General features: G+C 41.1%; 1 protein-coding gene across 1 annotated transcript in view; it reads left to right on the forward strand.

Annotated features, from left to right (window-relative positions):
* zfpm2a (zinc finger protein, FOG family member 2a) overlaps positions 1-25,988 on the forward strand; it is a 139,810-nt gene that overhangs the window by 73,793 nt on the left and 40,029 nt on the right. The window contains exon 5 of the mRNA XM_078253729.1: positions 11,621-11,732. Coding sequence (XP_078109855.1) covers positions 11,621-11,732 — 112 coding nt within the window. The remainder of the gene's footprint in view (positions 1-11,620; positions 11,733-25,988) is intronic.

Here is a 25,988-nt window from a genome sequence, read left to right on the forward strand (position 1 = left end):
GACTTGTGCAGAAATGAGCTGCTCATTAACCGGTGATCACTGGACGTCAGTGAGGAATCAACATTATTTAGGAGTTACTAAACACTATATTGACTCTAGTAAGGATAGGGATTTTTAGTTTTTTAGTTAGGTACTTGGAGGAATTGTGCAATAATGACAGATTCACACATTTTTCTTTTGTTTACAGTAAATAAATAATTACAAATCTTAAAATCAAGTTCATAAAGTCACTTTCTTTGCATTCATTTGATTCCCAATCAAGATCCACTGGTAAGAATTGCTTTCGATTGTTAATATGTACTTAAAAACTGTTCTGAAATGCAAAATAATAGAATTTTAATCATGTGATAACATATGCGATTAATCGCGATTAACTAAAGAACTTCAGAGATTAATCGCGATTAAAAGAAATTATAGCAAAGAGCTTTATATATCAGTGGTGGAATGTAACTAACTACATTTACGTAAGTACTGTACTTAAGTACAAATGTTGAGGTACTTGTACTTTACTTGAGTCTTTTCTTTTCATGCCACTTTCTACTTCGCTACATTTCAGAGAGATATATTGTACTTTTACTCCACTACATTCATCTGACAGCTTTAGTTACTAGTTACTTTACACATTAAGATTTCTGCACACAAAACACATGGAGTTTATTAAATACGATGTTTTATTATAAATGAAACTACCCAACAATATATAGACCTACAAGTACAGCTGAAAATATTAGACAATTAGTTGATTGACAGAACTGTCCAGTTTCTAAAATGTGAGTATTTTTCTGCATTGGGTACTTTTAATACTTTAAGTACATTTTCAATTCAATTCAATTTTATTCATAGTATCAAATCATAACAAGAGTTATCTCAAGACACTTTACAGATAGAGTAGGTCTAGACCACACTCTATAATTTACATGGACCCAACAATTCTAGTAAATCAAATTTTCCTGATGATATTTACATACTTGTACATACATTTTCAATACAGGCCTTTTACTTGTAACAGAGTATTTTTACATTGTGGTGTTCGTACTTTCACTTAAGTAAAGGATCTGAATACTTCTTCCACCTCTGTTCTACATAAGCATTGTCACGCTTAGAAATTCAGCAATTTTTCTTACCCCTTTCCTCTTGGACACATTGGCGGGGGAGGTGAAGAAGTTGCTTCACCTCCTTCAGAGAAAAGTACGGCCACTAGAGATGTTCTGATACCAGCATCAGAAAAGCCTCTGATACTGCCTAAAATGCTGGTTTCGGTATCGGAAAATACTGGAGTTTATGCACCGATCTGATACCACGTAATTTGGCGCTGAAGAAAATCTACTTTTAAGTTATTTTTCCATTAAGACTGACTGTCAAACTGGATAATAAAAGACTGTTTGACGGCTTTTATTGTTTGTGTTTGTTCATGTTTCACAAAAAAGTTTAACTAGAGCCAGGCCGAACAACAAAAATAGAAATCACATCCAAACAGGGATAATAGTATACAGCTGTTAAAACATAATAAAATATATGACTAGTATATGGCTAGTATCGGATCAGTAGTCGGCATCGGCCGAAACGCAAGTTCAGTTATCGGAATCGGTATGGGGAAGCAAAAAATGGCATCGGACCATCTTTAACGGCCACCCTACAGGGAGGAAAAACCCCTCTGGTAGGTCTTGATTAGTCTCGCTGTCCTGGCCTTCGCCCTCTGATCCTCAGCCTAGTTAGCTTGGGGGCCTACAAAAGACAAAGCCCTGTCAAAATGACTCCGGACGGATGAACATGCAAACAGAACAAGTCAAGTCTTCTGGTCAAAAAATAAGAAAGGTTAGCATTGAAGATAAGAAAGCTGATAGGTGCTTGGAGGAGATGAAGGTCTGGACAGTGTTTTTTGGCTCCCTGGTGGTCCGGCAGCACCTCATTAGATGGGTGTGTGTGAGGCTGTCAAAGCAGGAATATTATAACACGGGGTCGTCTGCAAACTAATTGGGTAACAAAGACTACTTCCAGCTCGAGAAACCCATCTTTTAACAGCTAGTGTGCTGAGACTCTGATAAGAGAGTTCACGTCTAATGCATTTAGTGAGGGGCAAGTTCGCCATCTTTATCTTATTTACTTAACTTGGTGTAAATATTGTTGGTCTTTCACGCTGGATTTAGCCAGACCCCATTTCTCTAAAGTGCACCCAGGGATCAAACTATTGAACACTGCACGGCAGTATGCAGATGATCAGGTGCTATGCAAATCACAGATACCTTTGTTCAGTGCAGTCTTGAATAAAGTACTTGAAAGCAATACTTGAGTAAAAGTACAAGTACCTTACCAGAAAATGACTTTGGTAGTAGTTAAAGTCACCTTGTAGAACATTACTTGAGTAAAAGTCTTAAAGTATCTGATATGTACTGTTCTTAAGTATCAAAAGTTATGTTCTGATATTTACTGTACTTAAAGGAGCAGTAGGTAAGCCTTATAAAACTACCTTTCTGCCATATTTGCTGAAACTGACCCTATGTTCCAGTAGGACTACATGAAGCAGGTCATTTAAAATAAATCCAGCTCCTCTGGCTCCACTTACAGCCTGTAGCGAGATTTGTAAAAATCCACAGCTCCTTGTTCAGATGCACCAATCACGGCCAGGGGGGGTGTCTAACTGCGTATCAATCACTGCTCATACACACGCATTCATTCTCCCTTGTGGGGGGAGGGGCTTAGGAGACCGTTTTGGGCTTTAGCGGAAAGGGGGGAGGGGCTGAGAAGTTGTCGATGTTAAAAAAATTTGTTTCCTGGATCTTCACAATCCTACCTACGGCACCTTTAATTATTGGAACATTTAAAAAAAACTTTGCTTAGGAACTTTAATGTGGCTTCCTTATAGTAAAGGAAAATAACCAAGGTTTCTACACCTTCTAAAACATCCAATGCACAGTCCGATATCAACAAAGAGAAAAACAGACGCAGACTCTTTTCAAATTGCGAGGAAGAATCTTTCACTCCAACGTAGGTAAACATTTCTTGCAAGAAAACGAGTAACGAAAATGTTTAGGGGAAATGTATCGGAGTAAAAGGATACATTTTTATCTCGGAAATGTAAATGTAAATAACAAAGAAAAATACAGATACAAGAAAATTCTATTCAAGTACAGAAACGACACCAGTTCAGTGTGTCATTAGAACAAAGTTGCATGTGCGGTGCATTTTTTTGTGTTTCTTCTCTTTGTTCTTTGCCTCAAATCATTTTTGAATTTCTTCTACTTGGCACTTGTTTGTTGTAATTACGATTCTGTACATGTTGAGGATAGAGCTCAGTTTCTGGATGCACAGGCCGAGAGAGTCTCCTGAAATATAAAATCACATACAGTAGATGCTATTCTAATGCATCATAAAACGAATAACTCCACCAGAGAGGAGAGGGGAGTTCAAAAGAATATTAAAATCCAATACCTAAAGGAGGGCACAGAGGTTTATCTAAAGTCAGGGGCTTTATTCGCGCATCATGCCTACTATTTTATTGTTTGTCTATATTTGCTGCCTCTGACTGATCCCAGTCTTCATGTGTGGTTATGAGAGCAGGGATTTGTTGTGACCCCACTGACTGATTGACTCTTGAGTTCCCTTTTCTTCCTCTTTGAAGAAACCCCCTATGTTTATGTCCCGGCACAGAAAGAGAGGTTCTGTCCAGAGAATATGCCACCTGCCACCTTGACCCCGAGGGGCCATGGTAATATCCATACAGGTGAACATTACTGGCTTGGGGTTCCCTATTATGTTCTCTCACACAGCTTCGCACTGCTCGGGGAGTCAGCCCTAACTTACATGCAAAAGATCAAACAAGTCCTTCTCAATTGAATTCAAATGGGAAATTTTGAGTAATTCAAACAGTGAGTAGTGAAGCGACAGGGCTGTTCCGTCCCCTGACCAAAGCCAAACACAAGAAGTGCACGTGTGTATATATATATATATAAATATGTGTGCACTCTACCTCCAAGATATGATTAAGTCCTGGAGCATATGCATTACAAATTCAGCTTTCTCTTGTTTACTACTTCAAATAGTTCTCGGGACATTATACATAGTTACGGAAACACTCACGCATTTACTTGTAAAGTTGAATTAAACATTCCCCACTACAAAGAAAGTGCAGGACATTGTTGTTTGATGCTGAAGGGCTGCGGAAGGAAAGGAAGTTTTGACTCGATCGGTGGAGAGTGGTGCGGGTGATGTACAAATAGTAAAGGAAAAGAAAAGGACAGATGAGAGAGGATAGGAGATGAGAGGAGGAAAGGAAAGACAAGGAGAGGAGAAGAGAAGAGAGGAAAGGAATAGCAAAAGAATGAATAGGAAAGGAAAGGAGAGGAAGGAAAGGAAATCAAAGCAAAGGGAGTGATTGGAAAGGAGAAGATAGGAAAGGAAATGAAAAGCGAAAAGAAAAATATGGAAGGGAAAGGTGGCAGGGGTGGGGAAAGAGGTTGCTTGTCTTCAGGGCAGGTACAGCTTACACTAAACTGTTTGGCTTTAGAGTTGGAGCACCTCACTGCGCCCGAAGGTCTTGAAGAATGGAGTACAGAGCATAAAGTGCCCCCTCCTTCTGAACCTCTATTCTTCTCTCTTCTCCTCCCTGATTAAGTGAGCGGAATATTCAGTTTAAAAATAAACAAAGGAATGTATAACAAAAGAAGAAGGAAAAAAAATCACTGTAAACCTGAATGCTCAAATGAATTATTTGGAATAAGTACTGTCAACTTAAAATTTGTTAAGACGTTCTGTTTACTTAAAACTGTTGAGTGCCAGTAGCATATACGATCTTTTGAGTTTGGTAAACTCTTATTAAGCAATGCTAAATTATTAATCAACATTGTGCAGCCAATCGTTAGTCTGCCTTATTATTATTATTATTATTATTATTATTATTATTATTATTATTATTATTATTATTCATGCAACTGAACATACAATCAACATGCAATACCACCCATAGTCAATGTGAATACGAGCACTGTGAGCATTTCAATGGAGTGAAATAAGTAATGACTAATGCAGCACATGAACTTTGATGCTTACAGTCCGGTCAGCAGGATAAAAGGTGATTTAAATGAGAAAATATTTATTCCCCATAGCGCCGCCATGATAGCAGCAGCCAAATAAAGGCACATGCGCACAGTGATGGGTGTCCCTTTAAAGATTCCGGGAACAGCGGTGACTCTCTCAATTTAATCGATTTTAAAATGAAAAGTCAATTTAACAAAGTTGAAAAGAGAAAGATGGGCTAAGGGAAGAAAAAAGCATTCTCTTGCACTCAAGCAGTAAACTAACTGCTGCACAGAGCAGGCAGAGATTTCAGCTGAATTATCTCCCACCTCACATTTGCTCTTAGGCAAGCAGTTTAAAAAGGCAAGCGATTGAGCCAGTGATCCAATTTGAAATGCAGAAATGATTAGAGCAGCTTGCCTCATTTCATATCGAAATTCTCTGATTTATGACAGGGCACCAGCCAAGATCTATCTCTAAAGGGAATTAGTGTGCAATTCCTGCATATTTCTGTTATTTAGTCTCCCAATAGCAGATGCTATAGCCTTAGAGAGAGGGAGAGAGGGGGGGGGGGGATGAAAGGCGTATGTAGGTATCTTTTCATTTCAGCAGATGTAACCATGGCCATTTAGAAGAGGAGAGAAATGACACAAAAGCAGACTTTAGAAATGAAGGTATTTCTCACTCTATGTAGGATTTTGTTCGAGGATCTTATTTCAGGGTGCAAAATGAAAAACATGCAGCACCTAACTAAGCATATGCACAGCTTTCCCCCGAGCATGGATAGTAGTGGGAGAACACAGACTGTGAGGTTTGGTCGTTGGTTGTTTTATTCAACAAAAAAAGACCCCTTGCAACCCATCCATCCTTGAGGCTAAGAAAATATTAATACGCAGAGCGATAACGAGGGCTAGAGGAAAATCTCCCTTAATGAAATTTCCAGTTGACCACATGCAATTTGTTTCATCGCAGTGAACAACTAATTGCAATGGACGTTATCAAGGTGTGAGTGTGCTGTCTGCTGTAAACTGACTGGTAAAACAGGTACAAATCCTTTATCCTCACTCCCATGTTAGAAACAGAGAACATATAAACTTGACATAACCCATACATAAGCTTGTTTTTTTGTTTTTTTGTTATGTTTGGACTGAGGATCCTCTGAAAAGGAAAAAATGCTTTGGACATCTAAATGCAATGCTAACACAGGGTCAAATGTAAAGTAGGGGAGAGAAAGTGAGATGTACTGTTTATTTATCTTTGATTCACGTTAAATTGTGGGGTTTTATTGGCAGAAAAGGGGAAAAAATCATTAAAAAGCTGTTAGTAATAGGGCTGGGCAATATGTAGATATTATATCGATATCGTGATATGAGACTAGATATCGTCTTAGATTTTGGATATCGTAATATCGTAATATGGCATAAGTGTTGTCTTTTCCTGGTTTTAAAGGCTGCATTACAGTCATTTTCTGAACTTACCAGACTGTTGTAACTGTTCTGTTATTTGCCTTTACCCACTTAGTCATTACATCCACATTACTGATGATTATTTATCAAAAATCTCATTGTGTAAATATTTGAGTTAAATCACCAGTAGTCAACCGTACAATATCGTCGCAATACCGACATCGAGGTCCTTGATTTAAAAAAATCCTGATATCTTCTTTTCTCCACATCGCCCATGCAGTCCTAGTTAGAAGCATTATTTGAATGGTGTTTTTTTTATTTATTTTTTTCAAAATGGCACTCCTTCATACCGAGTGGGTGTTGAAAGCGGGATGTATAAAAAGGCAATGACTGTGTGGAGATATTCAGACGGAGTGGTTTTGATCTGTCAGTTGTCTAAATCCTGCAGCTGTGGGATCAAGACGGATACAGTGCCAGTCAGTGACCTTGGTGGAGGGAGCGGGGGGGGGGAGAGAAAAAAAAAGCCATGAGGAAAATAATCATTCCCACCAAGGTTTGTATCGATTTCACCTGCCCCGACCATGAAGCGGGTTAAGAGTCGCCAGTGGTGGTGAAATGGTCAGCGGTGATATCATTAGCTTGTTGTTTACACAGGGAAGCAGGGAGTTAGAGGGAAGGCTGAGTGTCACAAGCCACTTTCTTCTTCACCTCCTTCAGCTGATCAGAGGATCATGGTATCAAGGAGGGATTAGTAGCGACTTGGGATTTGTGTGATTGGTTAATTTATTGCGGTGATGGCAGGTCTTTCATCTATGGCAACATTTAATCAGCGCAGCCACAGAGGCTATTACAGGTTAGCTCCTTTCTGGAGTCAGTCCGGCTGTGCCATCAGCTCTATCACAATTCCCCTGAAATTTCCAAATTATCTGGAACAGGCTTTAGCTTCTCCGTAATAAAAATTAGAACAGATTCCTGATAGAAGCTTTTTCTGCTCTCACAGGGCCAATTATAAATAGCACAGCCCTGCCTTGGAAGAGGGGGGAAAAAGGAGAAGGGGAGGGGGGGGGGGAAAATCCAACTCTGAGAGATGTGCACGGAACTTATCGTTCAGCCCCTGCTACCGCTCTGATCCAAATCCGTGCGGCTGAAAATTTATATTAGATCATATCACAGAGGCCTAAGTCTCGAAAAATCAATGAAGGTTATCTTTTATGTTGCAGCAACTTGTGGAAATATTGATTTTCATTTTATAGCGAATTTGGAGCATCAGTTTGTAATCACTTCCTCGCTGACTACACTGTTTTGGTCACTGTATCTCTTACACGAGGAACGGTAACAGAGCTCAGAAAAAATAATAATAAAAATACCGGCAGAGTATTGGAACCACTGGAGTGAAGGCAGAGGGTGGATAAACCATAATACACTACACAGACAGGAAGGCCAGAGGAGGGGTTTTCAGGGATGATAGTCTGTAAACTGATATTAAACACTGTATCTCCATAAACAGAACAAATAGTTACTTATTTGTAATATCTCTTTATTTGAATATCTATTAAAAACACCTAAACATGTGATGTTTAAAAATAGGAATATATTCTTTTTAAAAAAAAAGGGGGATTATCCACTTGTTTACATGCATATGCACAGATTTGTTTGTTTTTGTAACTGACCTATTTAACTGTCCAATAGATATCCGCATATTATAGGAACTCCCCTCAGTATTCTGTTTTGGACAGGAAAGAGCTTCCATACGTCACATCCCCTGCTTGTGTGATTGTTAGGTAGAAGAGGAGTTTGTTTCTATTTATTACACGCCTCCTCGCTCCAGGGAAATCTAAATTTTCTGCCTGTCAATCTGCATTTCTTCTGGCCTCGGCCACTCAGGCCAACTGATCCGGTTGTACAAATGTTTTCATTTGCATTTGCAGACGCTCCTCGCCGCATTGATGCCACCGTGTCTTAATCCCAAAATATGTTGTGTGCACTTGCTTTTTCTGCATTTCTTTGTCTGCGTGACGTCTGGTACATGCAGCATGCTTACAATGCACATAGGCCACCATTGTCACCATCGATGCATTATGTAAATCTGCACTGAGAAACTGTCATGGCTTGTTGCTGCTCTGTCTCCAACAAAAAAGAAGCAAAGAAACTAGTGCTAATTAACGATTAAAATACAAAAACACCCATAGTCCGAATTTTAAAAAGTTGTATCTCAGCAATAATGAGAATTAGATTGCTGTAATAATTTTTTTGTATTTTCTTTATTTATTTATTTTTTTTTTTTTTTAACAAATGTCTCATGATCTCTAACAGAGGGAAGATGTCTAGTTAATGTGGTGTGTTGTCCCTGTTGGCTACATTAAGAGCAGCTGGAATATCATGAATTCCCAGAGGCTCAGAGGGACGGCGGAGAGGCCTCTCGCTGCTGAATAAGAGATGGCTCCAGTCTGGAGATCTAAGGAAGGGTTAATCTGATTCCCATTTCAGATAGTCGTCCATAGCAACAATCGGCCCGGTCTGCTCTGCTCCTTTGACAGGGGTGTGAGATTTTCAGGTCAGCCGGATAGAAGACTTTATTGTGAGGCTAATTTGAAATGTGAAATGGAGGATGACTTAAATTACAGAGGTCTTCTCTCTCTCATCTGCTGCCAGGGTGGGATAAGGAGATGCCAGGGGAAGGAATAAGAATATCAACAGACACAATTTACTGTCTGTGTTTGATCAGTTTGGCAGGGTAGTTTGCCAGTGAGCCTCAATGCACACAATGCGAATCTTTGCCATGTGCAGAGCTATATATATATATATACACATATATACAGACTGTCAAAATCTGTCTTTATTTAGTATCTGTATTTGTTTTCCTAATTTGCAGACAAAATCCAAACAGATTGCTATCTCTCTGAGATGTACGGTATTTGCTATTTGTAAATAATGCTCTCTAAAAAAAGACTGCGTTTGTCCTCCAGCCTCCGACTAGATAGAGTTCATGGAAAGAGAAATGGGCGGCTGCAGGGGGGGGGGTTGGAGGGGGGCTGGAGGAGGAAGAGGAAGAGGAGGAGGAGGAGGAGGAGGGGGCATGCAGGCACACTGCCGGAGCACAGTGCTCATCTCTTGTGCATATCTGTGCCAATTCAGACCTTTAACATGCTCAAGTGACATTTGCATTTATCCTTGAAGGTTGTTGCCTTTTGCAGAGGAAGAAATAAGTGAAAGGCACGAGCGAGAGGACTAGTATTTTTTCTGTTGCATTAGGCAGATGGACAGTGTGTCCTGTCGCTGGCTGCCTCAGATGGAAAAAAAGAAATGAAGTGTTGAGATTGCACCCCAACCCCATTTTCTCTTGGCTAAACTATTTCTGTAACATCCTAATGAAGGAGGGCCCCGGGGTTCAAAAGTAATGGCCTTGATATACTGACATTTTGCCTTTGAGTAATAGGTTACTGTACCCAGCTGCCTGGGATGTCGCTACCAGACCCCCCCCCCAACCAAGGCTGCACGATATGAAGAAAATATGCGATAACGTTGTTGAATATCCCGATAACAATATTACTTGCGATAAATAAACATATACTAAAGAGTTCTGCATTTCTGCTGCTTTCAGTATTCTGCTAAAATACAACAAATGGCTTGTTGAATTTCAACCAAATGAAAGAAAATCATTTCCAAGATTTTTTTGTACAAACAACAATCAAAGGCCAAAAAATAATCCTTAAAAAAAAAAATGTAAGGATTATTTTTTGGCCTTTGTTTTTGTGACAGCTCAGACATGAAAAGGGAGAGAAAGGGTGAATGACATGCAGGAAAGTGCCACAGGTCGGAATTGAACCTGCGGTCTCTGCGTCGAGAGACAGAGCCTCTACACATGGGCGCGCGCTCTACCACTAGGGCTCCCGGGCACCCCATTTCCAATGTTCCTTTATTGAACAAATTGAACATTGAATTGAATAAAAAAGGCACCACTAAAAAAAGAATGAGTTACATTTTAAAGTGCCGTTTTCTGCTGATATTTTCTAACTAACACCAAAAAATCCCTGAGTCTTCCGCGATGTGTCGCAGTCTTTCGATGTGTTTATTGCGCCAGTTGATATCGCGGTAACGATAAAAAAAAATTTAAAAAAAACATTCATAGTGCAGCACACGCTCAACACCACCATCACTCCATTTGCAAGACACAAAAGAAAAAGAAAATCGTAAGAGGGTAAATCTGGGGACACTGCACCATGTGAATCCATCGTGGTGTAGACGTTGCACTCTATCTCCCAGTTTTATTTTTTTCTTTCCGAGAAATAAAACTCCACGTTTGACCTCTGACCAAGAAGAAAAATGACCTTACACATTCAGAATAATTTCTCCGGCATATTATAAAAACTCTAACCTCAATCGGCCTTTGAAATGGATACTGATTCTTTAAATTCTTCCCTGCTTGTTTCAGGAAATAGTGAGATCCTGGCGATAGCGAGGCACAATGTGCCCAAAGTTCACCGCCGAACACTCGCTTCCTTCTCTCTGAAAGTCACCACCTTTTTTTCTTCTTTCTTTCTCTTTTTTCATAATTCCCAGACACCTTAGATGTTCTTCTTAATCTTAGAGATCTGATGCTGAATCATTGGGTCCAATCCTGGATGATTATTCCTCCTGTTAGATACAATGCAGGCTCTTGCACCCATTTGTCACCACTCCGACCACTGTACAGCCTTTGTCTGTAGGCCAACACGCACGCACACACACACACACACACACACACACACACACACACACACACACATGCAGTACAATGTACAGGCCTAAGAGTCCAGCTGAAATGATTAGACCATGTGAGGATTTTTCTGCATTGAGTACTTTTGCTTTTATTACTTTAAGTACATTTTCCTGATGATACTTACATTACATTTACAATGCAGGACTTTGACTTTTACTACCACACACACACGCACACACACACGCACACACACACACACACACACACACACACACACACACACACACACACACACACAAAACCTGCCCTGATTCTCACATCTTCTCAGCGTAAAAAATAAATACAAAATTGGGTTGGACATGAGTTGCATGGTGTATAGTTTCTGAAATTGTCTGTTTATGGCCATTCAGAGCAGCAGAAGAGCGTAACTCAGTGGTTATTAATGTTTCTTTAATCACCAAAATAAGCAAATGATTAGTGTTTGTTATCTGTCCTCGTCCAGAAGACGAAGAGCACGGTCCCGGTGGTGCTGAGCGCCGGCCCCAGGTGGCTGCTGGATGTGACTTGGCAGGGAGCGGAAGACAACAAAAACAACTGTGTGGTGTACAGCAAAGGTAAGCAAGCAGCGCCCGGCATCCTGTTATCTCTCGGCAGCGCAACACACCACGCCACAGCACCGCCGCAGAAGACACTGACAATCCTCCATCCACTCCACTCCTGCCTGTCTCTCCCCCTCGGTCTGTCTGTCCCTCCGTCTTTCTTTTACTTTTGTCTCGTCTCTTTCTCGCTCTCTCCTTTCGCTTCCCCAAAGTCACAAACACACACAAATAATTGCAGCTCCCACATAATAATATAAACGCTCCCACACCATATCTGTTTTACTCCAAAGAGTCATTTATATCACTAAAACTCTGATTAGGAACTGAGAAACATCACTTGACACACAAAGTTAATGGTCTTTAGATTTCACAAGGTAATTAATGCCCCCTTTTTTTCTCTTTTTTTTTATACTAAGTGAATCCCTATCTCGGTGCTGATAGCGAGCAGAGCACAAGTGGAGATGGGCTTGCCATTTTGCTTCATTTGTTCTCTCACTAATTCGGCACAGCTTTATCTGTATATCTTTAATAAATCAGACATATTCATACAGGGAGCCCCCACGCCAGAAATGGATTCATGCAAATAACATATCTGTCAGACGAATCCATGTTGTTTACTCAGCCTTCACCCTAAAAAGCAGAAAAACCCCAAACGACCCACTGTCATAACGATAAACTCCTCAATCTGCTGCATTGTGTCCGGCAAACCCTCATTAAAAACCAGCCCGACATGGATCTGTAGAGAGCCTGGTTTGTTGCAGATTGTATGAGAAGATGTTTAAAGTGCATACAGCCCTTTACAGTGGTAGTAGCTTCACTTCCCATGAAAGCACAAGGCTTCTGCAGCTATAATTGGGTCTTGACGGGTGTTAACCAGAGAGACACTGCAAAATAAATACGTAAATAAAGATGTGTTTGGGATTCCAGAGGGTGAAGGAAAAGGGGGCTCCATTTATCACTTTTCAAAAAATGATTACCCCGTGACAATACCCCCAAAGCTGAAATGGAGCTTCTTCTCCCTTTTTTAAAAGTGAATAAGTGGCAGGAGTGGGATTTGCAACCCCGGATTTTCAGTCTCCCAATTCTCATCTACTAATCACTAGACTGCACTGGGGAGTTATCCTCTTAACCGGCTACTTAACTTTGTGCTCTTTATCACCAAATCATTAAAGTTTTGATAAGCTGTGAAAGAAGATTAGGCACTTCTTTAAAATCTTCTAATCTTTTTTTTGAGACTTGACTGTATGAAACAAAAAAAAAAACAAAAAAAATGGGGGGAGGAGAGTGGGGGGTGGTGCAATAACAGGATTTCTCACTTTTTTTGTTAGGAGTTTCCTTCTGCCATTCTTCTTCATATAAATGTATCCTGGCGATAGCATCGCATGCAGCACGCGCAGCATCGTCACCTCGGCTGTGTATCACTGACGGTTTCCCTTTCTTTGTCACTTCCTGTTTGACCTTTATTAAATTAAGCACAATAACATCTCCAGACGTCCCCCTTGTGAGAGTTGTTCTGTGTTGTACTGTATAAGTTCATTACAGTAAATCCCCCCGCAAGAATCTTCACACGCTTGCCAACTGATGAGAAACGATAACAGAGAGGATGTTGAATACAAAGAATTAATTTAAATCTCAGAGTGGAAGTTAAGTATCTCTTGTCACCTCGTAGTTGCTGTGTCTTTAGACATCACTAAGCTGGATGGGGGGGGGACAGCATGAAATACATGCGCCGCCATTTAACTGTGTTCATGTTTCTGTAGCTGGAGCGTATTTAGTGATGAACGTAGTATATCGTTGCTGTCGGGTGACAACCTCGCATGTCTAAAACCGTTGTTTTTCAGGAAATTAACAAAAAAAAGCCTATTTTGAAAACATTTTATTGAGCTATTCAGGGGCGATTCCAGGTTTTTGGGGGGGATTTTGAGGAAGTGGGGTGGCACATGGGGGACCAATAATCAGAATAGAAAATCGGTTTAGAAATATAGGAAATATTGGAGAGGATAGAACAACACAATGCAATTTTATCACATTTATTAATAAGTTCACTTGTTTTTATTTTCAACAACTTGCATATCTGAATACAATACACACTTTCTACGGGCTCTTAAGGCACACATTTGGATAGTCATCATGGAAACAATTATTTGGTCATGTCAAGGGCTGTGAAGATTTTTTTTTTTTTTTACAGAATCGTATAAAAATAAAGTGCAGTACTTTCAATGAAATGCCTGAAACTTCAACAGAGAAAACCTTGCTGTTGTGTTTTCAGATAATAGGAAACAGAACAGAAAGAATGTGCAGTACGCAATTTATTCCTTACAGCAACAAGTCCTCTACAGTGAGTTCAACATGTTTCTACTTCTAAACTGGCCCTAAAATTTCAACAAAGTACACAGTTGCCATACAATGTGTGTTTAAAGTACACATCCATGTACCAAATGGAAAGGCAGCGATTGGCCGAACAGGCAGCAAAGTGACAATACTCTGATGTAATGGAAATCACAGTTTGTCAGATTGACAGCACTCTAGCCCAATGGATGAGGGGGGGGCACCACATGGGGTCAAATATATTTTAGGGGGGGCAAGTGCCCCCCTGTTTCGTCCTCATCATCGCCTCGTCACTCTTTAAATATTTGTTAAACCTACAGACAGATGTAAAGGGTGACCAGTAGCATTGATTTATGATTTTAAAAAATGAAGATAGGGCGCCAGGGGTAGCTCACCTGGTACAGGTGCCCATATATACTTTTATATATATTATATATTCGTTTACTCCTCAATGCAGCGGGCCCAGGTTCGACTCCCACCTGCGGCCCTTTGCTGCATGTCATTCCTCCCCTCTCTCTCCTCTTTCATGTCTTCAGCTGTCCTATCAAAATAAAGGCCTAAAATGCCCAAAAAATAATCGTAAAAAAAAATAAATTAAAATGACAAAATATGGAGATGCAAGGTTTCTGCCAACAGCGGCGATATATTGTTTGTTTTTTCTGAAGACTTGTTCATTTAATGAAACAATATCTCAAAAGCCTGTCTTGAGTTTTCTCGTCATGAAAACTTTTGACTTTGAAACGAATGCTACATTAAAAAATATAAAAATTGGACATACTGTGATATCACAAGGTACACCAAATTCAGCCTGTGTAATTTCATACTTGACTCAAAGAGCTTTGTAGCAACTTTGCCACAGAGCTTTCCCATAAATTGGTTGGGTGTCCGTTTTTTTTTTCTCGGCTCTCTATCCAAACCTGTTCCACATTTTTCGCTCCCGGCGACTTTTTTTTTGTTTGTTGTTGAGGTGGACTGGGAGTAAGTTCCCAAAGTGGTGAAAGTGTTTGATGCCATCCAGACTGATTCATACCCGCTCATTCTTCTTCATTGCCTTCCTTTAAATATTCCAATAAGCATGTGTGGGTACCCTCTGGAGGTGACATTGAAATTGATGTCAGCGTGCCGAAAATATCAAATCTTTGTCAATTTCAATTTTGAATTTGACCCTTTTTTCCTGCTTTTTCCGTTTGAAACGGCGCTGGAGTGGTGTTCATAGTGTCGACACTAGATCGGCTAAACGGAAAGAATCCAACAGGAACTTTTTTTTTTCCCCACCTTGAAAAAAGAAAGCTGAGGCCCAGATTGTTTATATCTTCACCGCTGTGCAGTTTCTCCTCTGTGGGCTGCTTCATTGCTCCCTGAGATGCGTTACTTATGGAAAACAGTGAATATCTCAATACACAGTATGCTTGCAGAATGTGTGTTTGGCTTACCTTTTCACTGGTCTCGGCTGTCTTTATGGCTGCCTGCAAAGATAGTAGCAGTTCACTTTGGATGCTTGCCAGTGTGAATCTATGGGGGAGTATCTCTAAGTAAGCCCTGGTGATTGGTTTGAGTGGCTGTAGCTTACTGTTGGGTGTTGTGTCTATGATTTCTGCATTACATGTCGTACCACCGCTCATTTTCCATGCCCCCCCTCCGAAACTTGTCATTCAGGAAGTGGGAGAAATGTGTACAGAGGGAGAGAGGGGACAGGAGTCATCAGAAATGATTCCTCTGAGAGTTGTGTTCCAGCAGTGTGTTATGTATAATACATGCACTGGAGTGTGTAACAAGCAGCAGGGAGGTGTGTTCAGGTCCACCCGCGGGGCGCCCCAGGTCATCAGCACCAAGACAAGCTAACCCTATATAGTCTTTTAGATTAATTTGCCTATTTCTGGGATCCTACGATTCCTGTTGCCAGCAAAAAGATGTCTTCCCTGACTATTTGTGTTGTGCATTCGGAATACAGAACACAAATTGTATTGTAACTGTATTGTATGTAAATGATAGAGACGGGAATGAAACATATCATTTTATCCAGATGAACAGAGAGACAGGAGCATTTTTATCCATTTAACCCTTGTATTGTCTTCCTGTAACACGATGAACTTGTCGTCAAAATTGAAAATGAACACTTTTTGTGACTTTTTTTTTAAACGTTTTAGTCCCTTTTTACCACCATTATATAAACCACTAATACCTAATAACTAATAACTTGTTACCACTAGTTTTAAAACATTTTTTGGAATTCATTCATATGAATTTATATTTTTTTTATTTTTATTTTTTTTATTATTTAAAAAACAAAAAAGCAGAAATCATGGTTTATTTTGACTAAATGCTAAGATCAGAAGAACACATGATGGCTGATCACAGATATGTTTCTAAGTTTAGTTTGGGGATGGTGTTTTTGAAAGGTAGTGACCTGATCATTAACTTTACTTGTGAAGAGCTTTGAATTGAACCAACCCTTTTATTTTTGGGACACTCAGCTTGAAAGAAACCCAAAGTTCGGATGTAGAAACTTTGAAAACGGGTCAAATTTGACCCAAGGACAACAGGGGGGTTAACAGAAATTAGAAGTCAAAGACCATACGTAACGTTTGAGGCTTTTAAATGTCTTAAATTAGGATCCACAGAGCCATTTCATGAATATAAATTCTTCTTTGAATTGCTGTTCTTAGAATGAGAGGCAGCAAGAGCCCTGAAGAGGAAGTGGAAAAGTGCAATATCTGTTTTTCCCAGGCTGTCAGCATGGCCCTGTTTGTTTTACATTAAACTCCCAGGAAGAGCCTTAGCAGCCAGCCATTACTAAAACTCTCGACTCTACTACTGCGCTAACTCATTATCGAGAAATCCACCTGGAACTCCCACAATGCTCTCCTCCACACTCCGACAGCTTTCTTTGAACCCCTGAAGTTATAGAAACAGGCTGCAAGTCTGCAGAGTAATTATATGTTACAGTAACGCTGGAGACGGAGGAGAGAGAGAGGTAGAGAGAGAGAAACCTGTGGAGAGTTTTCTGTACAGATAAACAACAGATTGATAAACAATGCAGCTGGAAAGTAGGAGAGATTTAACGAAGAAAATAAAATTCAGCCCCATTTTGAATTCCCCCCCCCCCCATCTCCCAGTTGATGTTACAAATGAAGGCTCTGTTCAAATCTGAGAACCTGCCTGATTGGAAGACTTTTAGCAACAGCCAACGTGACCGAATCCTGTGATGCGTTTAATCCAACGGCTGTTTAAAGGATAAGTCTGACGTTTTTTTCTGTATTTCTCTCATTGTGAACGAATCCCATGAAAACAACAAACAATACATTTGTCTTTACCCTCAAAATGCTCTTCTTCTTTTTTCTTGGGCATTTCCACCTTTAAATTGATAGGACAGCGAGAGGGGGGGGAAGACATGCAGGAAAGTGCAGCAGGTTGGATTCGAACCCTTGACCTCTGCGTCGAGGGATAAACCTCTATACATGGGCACATACTCTGCTGCAACGTGGAACTGAGCTACCTGAACTTTCTGACTTCCTGTATGTGATGCTCAGCCCCCAAGCCCCTCCTCTAAGAAGAGGATCAATACATCTCTAAAATATGCAAAATCATTTCCTAAAACAGCTGAGCACTGTAGTTTTTAGCAATTGTTACTCAAACTGGAGTAAAATGTGCATTTCTTGTAAATATTTGGGAATTATTACACATTTAGTATTTACAGCAGTAGGATGGTGTATGTGGGACTGAACGAAACAATGGAGCTCTGTGATAAAATAAATATATATAGCCAATTTTTTACTTATTAGTTCAATTCCTTGTTGGTTTTGGTCCCTTTTTTTAAGGGATTTGTTGACAATAACAACAATATAGAATACAACCAGGAGTCTGGGTAGCTCACCTGGTAGAGCAGGCGCCCATATACAGAGGTTTACTCCTTGACGCAGTGGCCGCAGGTTTGACTCCGACCTGCAGCCCTTTGCTGCATGTCATTCGCCCTCTCTGTTCCCATTCATGTCTTCAGCTGTCCTGTATAAAAAAATAATCTTAAAAAATATATATAGAATACCACCAGTAAACTATAAACCAAACAACCCACCAAAATGGCCTTTTAACACCAAGTTAGTTGTATTTGGTAATATTTTCCCAGGAAATTTCAAATTCCTTCAGTATATCACAGTCCCGTTAGATGAAACCTCTCTACAGCGTTTACTGAAATCAAACACGGTCCGATCTGAGTCAAAGTGTCATTTTTAGGTCTAAAGTACAATATATGACTTCATCCATCCCAGTGTGAGCCTCCATTGTGCTTACCCCATTGTTACCTGATATCTGAGCCCATTGACACTATACACGCTCAATGTGACCACATTATGTGGCATTATTCAGAGGTCACCTAAACTTTTCAACTGTAAGCCTCTTAAGCCAGACCACATTCAGATACAGCATGTCCAATAAGTCTCCAGAGCAACTTAGCCCATTGTTCGTGCAGAAATTGACCAATGTAACTAGGCCGTTTTACATAAGCCCGGACAGTGCCGAATTAGCCAACTCGCTGTGTCTTTGTATTATTTCATATTCTCTAAGTCTTCACAATCAGATCCTTTTTTTTATCCCTTCATTCGCTCTTCTCCACTGCTCCAGAGCTGCAGACCTCTGAGGCATACAATGAACTAGCATGACCTGCCCGGACACATGTAGTATCTATTTGACTCTTGCAATTGCAACAGCCTTGCAATGTTCTGCCAAAGACATTTTTTCTTTTCCACCTGAAATGAAAGTGTAAAACCGCACTGTTTCCTGCACGGCTCCCTGGCAGCATGCAGCATTAAACAGTGAGAGGAGAGGACTCTTACAGTTAAAAATTTAATTGTTCATTTCAACCCTCCTCTTTTAAAATGACTGCGGCGAACAGGAGGTGCGAGGGTTATTATCTGTTATCTGGGAACATAGCGAAATAGTGTGACTGAATAATAACTAAACAACTGACACAATGTAAAAAATTTCATTATCAGTGTATTAAAACAAAATTGTACCCTAAAGGAGTCCCCAGCACCGCTCCGAGCAGCCAACTAATTATGTTTAATTAAAAGACAACAGATCAACAGAATCGTTTTCATTAGGAAATTATTAATGATTCCACTGCAGCAATAATTGATTGCACTGAGCCACGCGATAACTCGGTACGGTCAGGCTGGAGTGAGCCGGGTGGAGACAAGTGGCTGGTTTTAGGCATTTGGCAGCTGTTGAGTAGCTGAAGCTTCCACATTAGCAATTGAGGAGAAGTAGTAAAGCTGGATTTATGGAGAGGAGATGAGAGGAGGAGGAATAGAGTGTGTGGTGGGTTAAGAACAGCGAAATCCAAAATCGTATGGCGATCTAAGAGGACTTAACCATCCCACACATGTATTTAGGAACACAGGAATTCATGCACACACAATCACACACATTTCAGTATGCATGACCGAGACGGGAACACACACTCTTATTATTTTCCCCCTGTCTCTGTCTACAAACATATTCTAGAGGGCGTTTTCGCTCCATTTGTTTCTTTCTGCCTCACTTGTAAGCATATAAACTACACGTGCGCGCGTGCACACACACACACACACACACACACTTGCTGCTGCTCCATTCAGAGCCATGTGAAAGACGTCAGCTCCAGACGCTTCCTCCGACAGCCTTTTATGTGCATTGTTCTCCCGCCGCGCAGGCATTTTCCCTGTGCTAGACAGTATAGCACAGGCACCAGACGCCACAGCACCCACATTCACTGCAAACCCACTGCACGCGCGCGCGCACACCGAGCGCCATTACCCAACATTTGAATAATGGCTGCTGACACATATATGTCCATCTGTATTCAGCGTAGACTAAGCCTTAAGACAAAAAAACAACAATGCAGGGAGAAAATGCAAAAGAAGTGATGGACACTGATGAGGGCCAAGATTGTTCTTTTCATATATCACAACGGCGTTAACAGTTCGTAGCTGTGGTATGTGCATGCACAGTTTAGAGTATGTGCTTGCGATTTGTGTTGTGAGTGTGTGCTCCGTCCTTGTATTAATGCCACGGAAGGTGTCAGGCTAATGAGCGTGGGCTGTCCTTAGAGCAGGAGGGTTTGGGTTGTGCCATTCACTCTGCATATTTAAATGCCTTGTAGAGCTTAAGTAGGCCCACTTTTCCATGTCAGGGCAGCGTTCAATCCTGCTGCGACCATTAATTATGATACCATTGTGCTCCAGTGTGGCTAATAAGAGTGATGTATTGCACCCTCGTGGCATTATAATCATCTGAGTGAAGTACCTGGACTACACTGAGCTCGCTTTAAGCACCACGTTTATAAAAAGGAAAGAAAAAAAAAAGTGAAGAGGAAGCTTCTTCCCTCCTCTCCGTCTCCACCGCTGGCTGCATTGGTTAATGCTCTGACATGAGAGTGTGTCACAGATTTAACTTCTCTATAATTGAATAATCAATGATGAGAAATGCTTTGGTATTGATCATGCAGGAGGGACAGGAAAAAGAGCTGCAAAGTCTTTCAACGATCAATTTAACCGTCAGCTATTTTGATAATCGCTTGATCGGTTTTGAGTCATTTTTTATGAAAAAAAAGTTTAAAATCGCTGATTCCAGCTTCTTAAATGTGAATATTTTCTAGTTTCTTCACTCCTCTGTGATAGTAAACTGAATATCTTTTGAGTTGGGGACAAAACAAGACATTTGAGGACGTCATCTAGGGCTTTGGGAAACACTGATCGACATTTTTCAGCATTTTCTGACATTTTATAGACCAAACAACTGATCGATTAATCGAGAAAACAACCCACAATGAAAATAATCGTTAGTTGCAGCCCTGGTGAAGACACATATAAAGTCATTCAAAACACTGCAAGTGCACAGGCATCAAAAGCAGATGTGACATAATATTTTTTCACTTTTTCATCCATGCATATCTGCACTGTGTAACAATGTTTTTTGAGTCATCTGCATTGCTTCCGCAGATGTCTTCAAACACAGAACTGCCTATATGGATTTTGAGAAACTGCTACTTAATATTTGGAACATGTCTCCTTAGTGTTGAATGTGTTCAATACAGATGGGGAAGAAAGATCCCACTTTATTACATTAATCACTGCAAGCTAATGTGATTATATGGACTTTATATTTCCCTTCTTAACTTCCCTGCCTTAACGGCATAATCAATGACCGTTTTTATATTCATTGAAAAATTCTGCGGATATGAATATAAGCTTCTGCAAGGTTTTTTAATCTACTGCGGGATCTTGAGTCAGTAATTAAAGAGTCCATTCTGTGTGTGTCTTCTAAAAGCCTTTAGCCTGCTTTTAGGGCCTGGGTATGATGCAGCCCACCGCCCCCATCTCTGCTGTGGTAAGTAGGTGTGAAAATCATTGTCAGTGTGCTTCAGGATAAAGCACTGCTGTTGAATGCCATTGGTCAGAGTCACCCCCCACCCCCACCCCCACTCCACCACACACACACACACACACACACACACACACACACACAGATATACACACTCAAGATCCTGAGAAAAAGAGTGTATGCGCAGGAGAGGATGTAGGCAATCGTGGAGGTGTGTGTGTGTGTGTGTGTGTGTGTGTGTGTGTGTGTGTGTGTGTGTGTGTGTGTGTGTGTGTGCAGGGATAATCAGAGACAAAAGCTGAGAGCTGGAGAGAGCTGGAGAGAGGGGCCTTTCTGCACATCCACACAGCTTTTTTTTTGGAGGGGGGGGCTGGTGGTGCCTTTTTTTATCAGGCTTGAGCGGGGTCACAGTGTGTGTGTGTGTGTGTGTGTGTGTGTGTGTGTGTGTGTGTGTGCTCTAGTGTGAGAGATGGAGGGAGAGAGATAGAGGAATCACTGGGGTGGAGGGGCTGTTTAGATCGTCAGTCAGCGTGATGGAAAACCACACGGTTAAAGTCTCTCTGAGGGTTGACACAGGACTGCGGCGAGTGTAACTAAACTAAAGTGAAACTGAGTGAGTCTAGGTGAAACTCCCAGGGTGAGAGGAGATGATCATACTATGGAAAAAAAGCCCACAGTGAAGGAAAAAAAGGACATGACAGTGGAAGAAAAACATACAACGCTGACTGTTGCGATGATACCACTACCTTAGAGAATAGAGTAAGGACAGTTTCGTGTCAAAGCCTTATTGGGTCTGGTGGAGCAGCACTGATTTTTCCTTTGATAATGTATACCCCTGCAAATCAATTTTTAGGTTGGGCAAAACATAATCCGATTTCCTCTGAAGAAATAGCTTGACACATTACTAAATTGTTTCATGGGGTCGTCACTGTGTTCATGCAGGAGAACTCGGCGATAACCTTTATACATACCTTTGCAGCTAATCCATTTTATTGATTGTACATCCACCTGCGTGGGGGGAAAAACACATAGCCCCATAGTCTTTAGAGCGCCGTATCAGTGTGATATCACTGTTTCTCTTTTCTCATTGCAGCGCACAGAGGAACGCAACTGCAAACCACCTCTAGCATTAGTACCTTATCTGTGGGTTGTTTTATCATGCTATCTCATCCAGGGATCTTAGCTATTCTACCCCTCTTAATGCCCAATGCCATGGGTAAGGACACAGGGATGCATGAGGCGGGTTTAACAATGAGCTTTAAAGGTGTAGTTGTAGCAATCTGGAAATGTGATATGTGTATATTTGTGAAGCTTCATTAAAGCTACATTGTGTAAGAATTTCTCCCATCTAGCGGTGAAATTGTATATGACAATAACTGAATATTACTTTCTAGCCCCTCCCATTCCAAGCGCGTTTTAACTCCTATACGGTGGCCGTATTCTTCCAAGAAGTACGACTTCGTCCGTGAGTGTTCCTTCCAGTGTAATAATAGTTTTACGTTTTCGTTATTTTGGTACCATTTCATTGCTAACATCAGCTATCCGGTCCCCAAACGAATGCAAGCTAATAGTTAGTAAAGTATCAGTGTGATCCTCCATCTTTAACAGACTTTCAAATCTGCCGGCAGATCAAGTAATCTCCACCTGGCATTCGTCACGGTGCCACTGAGTGTAAAAGCGCGAAAGGTGGAGGTATGTCCCTCTTTGGATAAAGATGGAGGCGCAACATGGCAGAATACATACGAGCGACTCGCTCGTATGTATTCTGAATGATTCTGAATGGCAGCTTCTACTATATATTTTGATTAGTTGGTGGAAGTAATTACACCTGAATGAGCACATATTTGTGAAAGAACAAAGGTTTTTTTTGCAAAGAATCAACTCAAAACATTACACAATGGAGCTTTAAAAAAAGTTACAATCAATATTAGTTTTTGACAAGCGGTTGGTTCATGCCAATCATTAACGTTAAAGAACCCAAATTAAAAACCAGGTTCGGATAGGTTGGAGGTTTAAGGCCGCCAGGTTCTAAATTTGGGGAAAAGAGAACTCTGGTATTGGATCGGTAATCGGTATCGGCAGATATTCTGAGTTGAGGGATTGAAATAGGCGGAATAAACTATGGTTAGGTAAGCCAACTAAATGCTTGTTCAAGGCTGTGGTATGGCTATAGGTATAAGCAAAGGAGACACTTGGTCGAGGTTAGGTGAGGTTGTGATTGGGGTTAGCGTACTCTGGTCTCCTGCATGAAAGTCTAATGCGGAACATGCGCACCACGACGACACCCGTACCATTGCCGCGTGACTTCATATAGGGCACACTACTTGCTGCAGTGGCACTGATCGTTGGAAATGTACGTAAACTGTGAGGTGTGGAATTATCCGATACCGACTTAATTCTTAGGGTTACTGGGCTGCTGACAGGGCTCCAACTCAGTTTCTAATATGGTCATTAATGGACTTAGTCTGTTAGCTAAGATTTTGGTTTTAGTAGGTTCAGACCTACTTCCTGTGCTTCTTTTTCTTTTTTGTAGATCACTGTGATTATCGTTCATTCAGAGGGCAATGACCTGTTTTATCATTTAAGTATTCTTGTTCTGATTTCAATAATGGCAAATTTAGAGTTACAGTTATTGTCTGGTAACAAAAGTTGCAGACTCTGGCTCCATATGCATTTCTCTATTTCAGGCCTTCTTCAAGATCTTGAAGCCGAAACGTCTAACAATCTAAATAAAATAGAGAAATGCGTAATGGAGCCAGAATGTGCGTCACTTTTTTCTTTCTTTCAAGTCTACTTGAAATAAGCACCTCACGACAGCCCTTGGCGTGCGTTACTTTTCTATATTATACAGTTAAGTAACAAGCCTGTTTTTACATGTTTTTAAGACTTTCTTTAACATGACAGTGATATTATCCTCTGAGCTCCTCTAAGTTGCTTTAGTGCCTGAGCTCTGCTGACCTCTGCCTGTCGGCGCTGGGTGACAGAGATGGGTGCCCCTGTTCCATGGTACGCTTAACTGTGTGTGTGTGTGTGTGTGTGTGTGCGCGCGCGCGTGCGTGCGTGCATGTTAGAGAAAGAGAGAGAGAGAGAGTGGACAAAGCTGCGAGTGAGCAGACAGGCGTGCTGTAGGTACAGTAGTGTAGAGGACTAGACATCAGTGTCGTCCAGGTCAGACAGGGCCATCCATTCTCTAAGCCCCAGGGAAGAGAGAGAGAGAGAGAGAGAACGAGAAGGAAAAGGAGAGAGAGTGGAAAGTGTGTGTGTGTGTGTGTGTGTGTGTGTGTGTGTGTGTGTGTGTGTGTGTGTGTGTGTACAGAAAAAGAGAGATGGGGGGGTGGGGGGGGGGTATTGATGCACTGTTTCTCTTAACTCTGTCAAAGCCACTCCATTGTGCTCCCCCGTGCAGTGAGTGGAAACCAATCTGTCATCGCTCCACTAGCCAGCATACTAGAAGAGGGTTAGACTGCTGGAAACACAAGTCTATTCAGTGTGAAATGTAACTGGAATCTGAGCCCTTGGATAGCTGGATTGAAAAAAAAGGAAAAAAAAATTGATGTACGATTTTTGAACTCCGCTCTCCCACAGACTGTGAAATGGAAGCCGTGAGTACAGTATTTGGGGTCTGCGCGAGATAGGTTTCAGTCTCGTATCTCGTCCTTTTTTTCACGGAGAGGTGATTGACATGTTTTGTGGATGGAACTCTATCCAAACCATGTGAGGTTTGCATAGGCATGAAGGGCTCAGTTAAAACCTCAGACAGGCATCCTCGCTCGACATTACCTAGCAGAGTTGGCCTCATTTGTTTAAGATTAGATTTTTTCTTTTTCTTTCTGGCATTGACAATATTTAGACAGTCACTGCCACAGAGGGGTGACTGAGTAGCAGAGACAAACGTCTCAAATCACGCACTTCTGGACTTAAACTTGCTATTTTGAGAACATAGTGCGTTCACACAGACTTATGGCCAAATGCAGTGCACTAGGAGTACCCGGATGCACTCAAAATGATCAAAACATTGAGTGTGGAACGCTGCAAACTACTCACCATCAACCCTCGGCATCTTTGCTAAGGAGCAGAATCTAAGGGGCCACCAACGTATTTTCAAACTTGTGAATATGGCAGGCGAGGAAGCTGCAGCGGTTGCGATTGAAACCCAGAATAAGACATCCATGATTGAAATGGCGAAAACTGATGTCTTTGTTTGTTTTTTAGAAAACAAGCCGGTGTATATATATTTTTGGGGCTTTTTTGGCCTTTATTGTACAGGACAGCTGAAAACAGGAAAGTGGGAGAGAGATGGGGGACGACATGCAGCAAAGGGCCGTGGACCGGACTCGAACCTGGGCCACCGTGGTAAGGACTGAGCCTTAGTACATGGGGCACACGCTCAACCAGGTGAGCTAGCAGGGCGCCTCAGCCTGTGGCACAAACATAATCCCATACTCAAAAGGTGCCGGTAATACGCGCCCAGCTGTATTTTACCATTTAAAAGAAACGGCAGTGCGTCATTTGAAACAATACTCCCCTGTCGAGATGTACACACTACACAAGCGAGTACATAGTGTACACAGTTTTCTACATGTAAGT

Source organism: Sander vitreus, chromosome 6 (genome assembly GCF_031162955.1).
Source record: "Sander vitreus isolate 19-12246 chromosome 6, sanVit1, whole genome shotgun sequence".
NCBI classification, from domain to species: domain Eukaryota; kingdom Metazoa; phylum Chordata; class Actinopteri; order Perciformes; family Percidae; genus Sander; species Sander vitreus.